The sequence below is a fragment of the Monopterus albus genome, unplaced genomic scaffold (assembly GCF_001952655.1).
Source record: "Monopterus albus unplaced genomic scaffold, M_albus_1.0 scaffold169.1, whole genome shotgun sequence".
Classification (NCBI taxonomy): domain Eukaryota; kingdom Metazoa; phylum Chordata; class Actinopteri; order Synbranchiformes; family Synbranchidae; genus Monopterus; species Monopterus albus.
Genome location: NW_018128049.1, coordinates 197810 through 207563, shown reverse-complemented (window position 1 = coordinate 207563; position 9754 = coordinate 197810). Strand labels below are relative to the sequence as shown.

The window sequence follows — 9754 nt, the reverse complement described above, 5'->3', positions numbered from 1 at the left end:
AGTGTGTGGACAGGTGTCTTTTATACAGGTAACGAGTTCAAACAGGTGCAGTTAATACAGGCAATGAGTGGAGGATAGGAGGGCTTCTTAAAGGCAAACTAACAGGTCTGTGAGAGCCATAATTCTTGCTGGTTAGTAGGTGATCAAATACTTATTTCATGCAATAAAATGGAAATAAATTATTTAAAAAGCTAACAATGTGATTTTCTGGAATTTTCTTGTAGATTCTGTCTCTCACAGTACCTACGATGAAAATTACAGATCTGTCCATTCCCTGTAAGTGGGAAAACTTGAAAATCAGCAGTGTATCAAATATTTATTTGCCTGTGTGTGCGTGTGTGTGTGTGCATGCGTGCGTGTAAGATAATACCAGGGGATTCTTAGTGGTATTAATGGCACCTGTGTACTTGCCACTTATGCGCATCTCTTTCTCACCTGGCTTCTCTTGAGAGGAGAAACACTTGGTCATAAACTGGGAGATGTTTTCTTGACATCTGTAAGGCAGAAACAGCATAATTTTCTTACAAATCTGAAAACTCTCAGTTTAATTATTACACTGAAAATATCTAGTGGAAAGGAAAAACTGCAATAGACCTTGAGTCTGCAATAAAGTATTACAGACTCAAGGTCCAGATGTACAAATGCTAAAAAACAATAAAACCATAAAACAATAAGCAATAAATAACAATAAAAAGACAACAACAAGAACAACAATCAATAAACAACTACTCTTTTAAAAGGCAGGTATACCAGTGTTTCCAAAGCACTGAAATATATCACGTCACTATATGCAATATTAGTCAGCAATAAAACAGTTGTTTCCAGAGCTATTCAAACGACAAATAAATGTATACATCAAATTTCTTAAAACAGCAGATAGTGTACTGATCCATGTACTGATCCGAGATGACACAAACAATTCACTGGCACTCATCCATCTAGGCTTTTTCAATAATAACCTCAAGGCATCATTATAGGCCACTGTCAGTTTCCTAAGACTGCCTTTTTTATAATTAGACCAAAGATGTGTAGTGTACAGGGAGGTACAGTACGCTCTAAACAAAGTCAATTTTACTCCATCCGAGCACAAACCAACACATTTGCTTGTGCATACAACATGTGGCACTGCCGATACATATCCCCATCATCAGATAAGCAATCATTTATAACATGACCCAAGTACTTCACTTCATTACACACACTTAAAATGTTACCAGATAACTTAAAAAAAAGGGAATGCAAGGGACCTGTCCTCTTTTGTGCAGCATATCATAATAACACTTTTAGCAGAATTGTACTTGACATCGTGAAGCTCCCCAAACAGAGAACATACATTCAGGAGCTGCTGGCGACCTGCTGAGCTAGGACTAAAGATCACCAGATCATCTGCATACATTAAGTGATTCACTATTATACCTCCAACCATACATCCCGTTCTACACATATTTAGCTCCTTAGAGAAACCATTCATATAAAAATTAAACAAAATCGGGGACAACAGACTACCTTGCTTACCCCGTTACAGGTCTGAAAGGGTGCAGATATACAATTATCCCATCTGATACACATAGTCTGGTGAGCATACTAATATGACAAGCATCTCACTATATATTTAGGCACTCGAGCGACACACAATTTCTGGAATAACTTCCTATGATTCACACGATCAAAAGCTTTAGACGTGTCTTAAAAAAAAAAAAAACAAATACGGTATAATTTTTACTTTTATATTTACTACATCAGTAGAGCCAATGAGATTATGAAACCTACTCAGGAGAATTTCTTTAACAACTTTAGAAAATATATTAGCAAGTGCAATGGGTCTATAATTATCTGAGCAGCTTTATCCTTCACCACCCGGACTAAAAGCACTGACATCAAAGAGTCAGTCATAAACCATGCATAACAAAAGAAGTAAAGAATATAGCTAAAAGAGGTGCCAACCTCAAACTAGCATATTTAAGATGTTCTACAAAAATGCGGTCCATCCCAGTAGACTTATTTGCTGACAAATTGCGTATTGCTTGAGAAACCTCATATGTTTCACTAGGGACACAATTAAATAGATCACAGTAGTGGTGTCACCAAAGCTCAACTATCTTATCTGGGCCAGAGACTCCATCAATAGTATGGGGTAGAGAAAATCTACTGCTGTACATCTTTCCAGAACGATTTGGTATTATTCCTTAGGAGTTTTTCAGCCATAGAGTTAGACCTCAGCTTTTGTTCATTTTTCATAATAAATCTTATAGCATACTTATATTCTGCGCTTGGACGCTTTTTAAGCTCAAATAAAGGCCCGTATCTGGGTTTACCAGCAAGAGCCCAGGAAGTTGTTGCATCACGGGCTCTAGCCTTATCTTCAGCCACATAAGCGCTCCACCCAGGTTCAATTTTGTACTTCTCTTTTCTTTTATAATAAGGCATACTAGCTTCTATCAAGACCCGAATAATATTAGAATACATGCAAGAAATATCAGCCTTGTGGCTAACAGCAGTACAGTTAAAGTCCGTACTTAAAACAGCCTCTCTAGGTAGAGTAATATCACGTAATAGTTTATCAGTGTCAGAACAGTAGCAGGCAAGATCCTCTGCAGAAAGAATGGACCAAGTCAACCTTTCATGCTCTTGGTTAGTCTGAATTAAAATAGGTATAAAATCAAATCTAACGGCATTCTTTACAGGAATGTGGTCATATGTAGACATATTATATAGAACGGCAATATTCTCCAAAGCAGCGTGTGCATCAGCTGTCGAAATACAGTGGTCTAGCCACGATGTTGTATGCCAGGCCTCACTTATATATGTATGGCTCTGCCTGAGCAAAAGCTCACTACTAGACAGAATCACTTTATTATCAGCACAAAAATGCACCATATGCGTCGCGAAAACAGAGTTCTCGTAAGCCCCTCACTCTGTATAAAAGAGCTAATAAAAGCCAACTTATTCAAATACTCCTCCTCATTTTGGTTACATTCATACACCTTTAAAATCACCCGTTTCTTATTGTCCTGAATCAGGCGTATTGCGATGCACCAGTCCACATCAAGCCTGACCACATTAATCAATGAATCCAACCTCTTAGACCACAGGATAGCCACACCTCCAGGAATTCTTCCTCGCTTGATACCGAGCCCAAGATCTGTAGTTGATTCCCCGGCACCGAGGAAGCCATCATCAATGGAGACGAGACCACTTAAGTCCTGCTTAGCAAGGAATGCCTCTTGTAGACACAAAATATTACATTGTTCCAACAGCTCATTGACAACAGTGCGGCGAGCTTTATCCTCCGCGCTCTGGCCTAAGTGCAGGCCACGACAGTTGTATGATATTACATTAAGTACCATATTATTTATTGGCTTGAGCTTGCAACGGCACCGAGAGAAGTCCCGGCTCGAGTAGAAAGAGCAGTGTGAACATTACACGCAGTTTACGCGGCTCATAATAACGCCTCACAAAGTTCCCCTCCAGCCATAGTTCCAGATTATACATGTCATCTACTTTGTTATATTCAGCAATGATTTGTAAAAAAATAAAAAAATAAAAAAATTTTAAAAAAAAGTCTGCCAAAGCTTTTGCCTGCATGCATGCATGCGGCAATCAGTGAAAGAACTCTGTCAGAGATAACATTTGCAGTGAATGCAGGTGTGCTTCTCTCACTTGATTTTGGAGTCTCTGACATAGAGGGGGTCCTGCAGCTTGTCCTCCCAGGGCAGACGACCACAAAGCCACTGAACCATGCAGTACCACAGGGTTTCCAGGTCGCTCCGCCTAGATACAGCTGGAGTCAAACAACCACATCCATCAGCAGCTGCTTCTTGGTACTGACATTATTAGCAGTGCCAATATTTCAAGTACACTTAAATGAGTGTTATCCAGTTGTGAACACCAAACACCTGATAGGTTGTGTATTATTTTTTCTATTATATCTCATATAATATAATTCTAGCAAACAAAAAAGGAATAGTTCAATATTTTGGGAAGGAGGGTTATTTCTTTCCTTTCCTGTATGCGTTCAGTATGAAGCTGGTGTCAGGGGGTATGGTTAACCTAGCATAGCATAAAGACTAATTCCAAAACTGTAACTTTTTATAGCAAAAACACTGTCTTATCATTAAGTACTTGCATTGGTAGTTGATATCAGCGAGCACTCAAGTGCAAGTACTCGTACTCGGTCTGAAATAAAGTGATATCAGTGCATCCCTAGTTTTAAGACCGACTTGACAAATCCCAAACCAATGCACAGACATGAGATGCATTTCAATCTTATCTCATGCTCTAGAAGAAGTGATTGAACATTTTCTCCAAAGTGGTGAAAAGATCCTTTTAAAAGACCACTTATAGTGATTTTTCGTCCAATTAAGTAATCAGAACCCATTTTCAAGTACTTGAGAGATTACCTATGCGAGGATACCCACCTGCTATGAGCTACAAGAATCAGTTTCTATGTAGTGTTAATACCACTGATCCCAATGAGGCTTTCTCTTTACAATAAAGATCAGACAGCCTGGTTTTAATAATTTCTACCTGGGATGATAAAACAATAGTAGTATACTTGTACCTACATGCGCCCTTGTGGGCATCAATGCTTGTGAACTCGATGGTACCATTGTGACATCTCTTGGGGTCTTCCTTGTACTCTTTGAGGATACCGTCGGGTTGGTACCTATACGCCAGCCCATAATCTGCTAAGTAAACCTACAGTTCACAAACAGTGACTCAGGCATATATACAGACATGCACCAAACATATATACATGTATTTTTACAAATAAATGTAAAATGTTTTCAGAAACTTATACTTAACTTAAAATACATATTTCACCTTTTTCAAGACTGCAAGCAAGAGGAGCAGAATCATCCTGCCTTTTAGACTTTAAACTAATTCCACCAATATTGTGTCAATCATTATTATTTAGCCTGCTTTGTCCTTGCTGTTCTAAAGTTGGTTACTGGCTTTACAAAAAAAATACATTAAAAAGCTAAAGCTACATCCTAGTAACTACAGAGCAAAGCATCAAAAATATTGCAGAAAAAAAACCCCCCCAAAAAATCAAAATCCTGAGGAGCCAATTTTTAAATTGTCATTTATAAATAGCTCTTTAACAAGACCACCAATGATAAATTATTAATCTTCAAATGAAATATTTGCCCCTACCCCCACTTTATTTGCTAGCTCTTTGCTGTTGCCATCTAATCCACACAGCCACCCTCCTCTCCAGGCCTAATTGAATCTAATGAAGTGGCTCAAGTGTGTTATGATCAAAAAAACACAATAATCTCACCATTTTCAGGGAACAGTACAGGGGTCAGTGTAGTACTTATTTTCCTGATATAATGAAATGCAGTGCTTAATATTTTAGGGATGTGGAAGCACATGTCCTTTTAATTTTCTCAAAATATAAATGTCATTTTAATCACCTGGTTAGGATCACTGTGGCTCATCATGAGGTTGGATGCTTTAATGTCAGCATGCACATACTCATGGTCATGGATGTACTCTAGAATATCCAACTAAACAGGAGGAAAAAAAAAAACACTTTAGATCTAATGTTAGTAATGAGAGTCCAAACATGGCAAGTGTACAATGCAATACAGTCCTTAAGTTAATACAACATGATCAGTGAAATTAAACTGACTAGACCACATCTGGATGCATCTTACTCACAATGTAATAGGATCTCAGCCAAGTGTGAATGACATCTGTACAGTCTGAACATATACTTGAGAAAATAAAAAGTCCACCTAGAATTTTGAAAGGCCATCTCCCTGCTAACTCACGCTGCCCAAAAAACCTACAGAAGAACTCTTCCTGTGCAAATATGGCAAATATTGTGCACAAACCTGGGCTCTCTCATTCACATTAAAGGGTTATGTCTGGATGGAACCATGAGGAACATTAACATAAAAGTGACACATGTCTGAATGACAGAAAGCTATTGCTTTAAGAGACCGATGGACTGATTGTTACATGTGCCATATCCCAAAAGAGCTTCATTAGCGCCAGGTGTAAATGCAAAGACCCTAATTAGAGGTCAATGTCTAGGTACAAACTGCATGTTGAAGGATGACTACAGTTTTAATGAACCTGCGTTATTTCCTCTAAAACTGGTATGGCGACTCTATAGCTAGTGCTAACTTTACTATTCCTACCTCTGTTGTGGAACTTCAGGGAACCAAAAACCTGTGTTAAATGACATCACCGGGCCTCAGAGTGTTCAGAATAAATGTGATCTCAGTCAAATGATTTCTCACGCTTGTCTCGGAGTCAAAAGGAAAGAAAACAAGATACAGCTGTCTGAGGTAGTCATTACAGCTAACTACATAGGACGGTCACCTGACCACCTGATTATCAGGTCAGAAAAACTACACAGGTGTTGACAATTTTCTGTAAATTTGTCACTAATGAAAATTGCATTTCATTAACCTGTAGTTTAACATGCAACTGCAGTTCACTAGAAGATGTACAAACAAAATACAGCCATAAAAATCACTAACCAGTCGAAGACCAAGCTGCAGGACCAGTTTTCTGGGGAACCTCTTTCCACATTCTTCAAACTTCTTCTGCAGGTCTGTGCCAAGCCTATCAATAACCATGAACCTATAACTGGAAGGTACAGAGAGGCCATCTTTAGTCCTTCTGTTACACAAGTGTCAGACAAGCTCTATTACTAAACTGTTGGTGCAACTGCAGTAAAATCAACAGACATACGACACCTCAGAAGACCTTGTCATTGTACAGATCAGGGCTATAATTTGTTTCGCAAAAGTAGGCATTTTTCTGGTTTCGGAGAAAACTTAATCTGTCAATTCCCAAAACATTTGGAAATGTCTGCTGGTCTTAAAAAGGGCTAAATAAATGTTAACTTTATAAAGAGCTCCTTGTTAAATGTCAACAAAAACCCTAGAGTTTTCATAGATAACTACCACATGCTTGCACTTTCCATTAGTTCCAGTCATTTCCCAAAACATGCAGCCATATTTTAGCTTCTGCAATATTTTTGCAAAATTTCCTAACCTTTGAAAAATGAGATGGTCAGGTGATACACCCACCTTTGTGCTTTGCCTTACAAAACACAAGTTCACATTAATATCGCACAGTAATCATGCTGGCTCAGTAAACAGGCGAGATGGCCCACCCAACTCTGCAGAGTTGTATTTATATTCTTGTTGAGTTTCATAACATCACCGCTTCTGCTATGTTGCAGATGAATGGCAACGCTCTGCCATCAGACCTTCACTTCAGTCTGTGAATGTGCTAACAGGAAGGTCACTCCCCAGAATTTCAGACTATTAAAACAACTGTAACAAAAAGCAGTGCAGGCATGTTTCATTAAGTCTGAGAGATGATTTTAATAGTAAAATGAAGTGAAACCAATAAGGGAGAAAATTCTTTAAAATTATGGAACCACTTGCATTAATTGTGAATAGGCTGTTGGTAACCGCTTATTAAATAGTCAAATTTTGTTATTCACAAAGAGTTCAAATAGGGCATTTTAACTTTTTTTTTTCATGAAATGCAACTCACCCTAAATGTAACTCAGAAATTCAACTCAGCTGTTTTTCTCTACACTTAAAATTATGTGCTTTTGTTATAGCGTTTTTAAAAAAAGCATAAGAATGGGTATCAAGTGTGGCCACTGTGAACAGTTCTGGTCAATATCTTACCTTTTCCCTCCTTTCTCATGTAGACCTGAGCCCCAGTGCCTGGGAATTCCAAGACTTTTCATCTTGTGGGACTTCATCCAGCTCTGGACTGTCAGACCAGAAAAATGTTTGAGGTTCTTATTCTGGATAAAATGCCCTAAAAATCTGTGTAGGAATCTATGACATACATCATATAAATCAAAGGCAGTTTGGTTATTGAAACTTCCTGTAAACACACTGCTAACTATTGCTGGTTAAGTGGGTGATGACTGTGATACTCAAACTAATAAGAGTACAATTCCATGGGGCGAACCAGGTAGCACAGCCGCAAGCTAATCTGCTGCTGGGACAAATATTTACCAACAACGTGCAATTCCAGCATGAATAAAATATGAGCCTTTGGCTGCTTTGTAATATAAGAGTTAATTGTCAGGGGAGATTGACATTTGGATTGTTGTTATATAAAATGCAAAGCTGTGGCCTGGGGGCCAACGGCACTGCAACCAAAAGCTTCCCTCCCTCTGCAGGGCCCCTCTGTGCCTCTGCTACAAAACCGTCTTTCTTAATTAAGAAAGTTAGCTTTCTTTTAGTTGTTTGCCCTGGTGGTGAGAGACTATGCTGTGTTATAATCATAAGGCTATCTCTGGCTTAGTGACACTTCTAGGTGTGTATGTGTGATTATAAGAAATTACAATGTGGCTTACTCTGATCAGGCTTAGCAGCTCGCATGTAAAATGCGAGCTCACAGAACAGTGGTCCATTGTCACTGGGCTCCTGTGGACAAAGTAACAAGTACATTTATGTCTAGGTTAGACTTAGGAGGTGTTCCGACAAAAAAAAACAAAAAAAAAGCACTGTACAAACACAGGACTGTGTGGGTGTGTTGTTACAGGTGAATAAATGGAATACCATTAAAAAAAGTCTTATACTTGTATAGCACTTTTCTATGCATTACACACTTACATACAGTACATTGCTCACTTTAAGCACTTTCACACCATTTTCTCATCCGCACTCACACATTCACACACCGGTGATATCACTGGAACCAACTTGGGGTTCAGTGTTTTGCTCATGGACACTTCAACATGTGAACTAGAGCAGCCGGGAACTGAACCGCCAACCTTCAGGTTAAAAGAGACAATCTGCTCTACCTCGTGAGCCACAGGCGACTTACTCAGTAATTTATAATAATAATAATAATACTGAGATAGGTTTTTACAACTCTGGAAGATTACAAAAAATGATTGTGCAAATGGAAGCCTCTGTAGTCTGCGCTCGCGTTTTTCCTGTTTTTGTCTTATTTTGCTAGATTTCTGCAATTTTGGATTACTTTCACCAAAGAACAGCTCTTAGACATACAACAACTCACTCCAAACACTTTTTCTCCAATTTTTATGGATGGAAAAAGCTGTGTAGTTGGAGGAGCAGCAGCTATCTATGGGATCTGGAGGAGACGCAGGACAGGAAAGCAGGAGGATGCTCTGGTTAAGTTACACCAGCGGGTTAACCGTATGCCACACCAGGGAAGCTGAAGCCAGGAGAATAAACCGAATGTTCTCCACAGAGCCATCCAAGGTGTACTCTCAGTGGCAGGGTAAGAACATGAGAGTGGACCCACCAAGGCTGGAGACTGAACAATTCTGGAAGAGCATATGGGAGAAGGAGGCATCACATAACAATGCCCAATGGCTGGTGGACCTGCAATTGCCAAGCAGCTTGGTGAAAATAGATCAACTGTTGGAGCAATTGTTAGAAAATGGAAAAGGCTAAAGACGACTGCCAGTCTCCCTCGGACTGGGGCGCCATGCAAGATCTCACCTCGTGGAGTATCGATGATTCTGAGAAAGGTGAGGAATCAGCCCAGAACTACAAGGGAGGAGCTGGTCAATGACCTGAAGAGAGCTGGGACCGCAGTCTCAACGGTTACCATTAGTAGCACACTACACCGTCATGGCTTAAAATCCTGCAGGGCACGCAAAGTCCCTCTGCTCAAGCCAGCACATGTCCAGGCCCGTCTGAAGTTTGCCAAAGACCATGTGGATGATCCAGAGGAGGCATGGGAGAAGGTCATGTGGTCAGATGAGACCAAAATAGAACTTTTTGGT

At 39.5% G+C, this 9754-nt stretch overlaps 1 protein-coding gene across 4 annotated transcripts in view; it reads right to left on the bottom strand.

Annotated features, from left to right (window-relative positions):
- The window catches only part of vrk1 (VRK serine/threonine kinase 1), a 29934-nt gene that overhangs the window by 15951 nt on the left and 4229 nt on the right, over window positions 1-9754 (bottom strand). For all 4 annotated transcript variants that reach the window (XM_020615720.1, XM_020615719.1, XM_020615722.1 and 1 more), the window contains exons 4-10: window positions 8351-8420; window positions 7668-7755; window positions 6498-6606; window positions 5421-5513; window positions 4566-4698; window positions 3661-3781; window positions 436-494 (exon numbers count right to left, since the gene is read on the bottom strand). In XM_020615720.1, the coding sequence (XP_020471376.1) occupies window positions 436-494; window positions 3661-3781; window positions 4566-4698; window positions 5421-5513; window positions 6498-6606; window positions 7668-7755; window positions 8351-8420 (673 nt within the window). The remainder of the gene's footprint in view (window positions 1-435; window positions 495-3660; window positions 3782-4565; window positions 4699-5420; window positions 5514-6497; window positions 6607-7667; window positions 7756-8350; window positions 8421-9754) is intronic.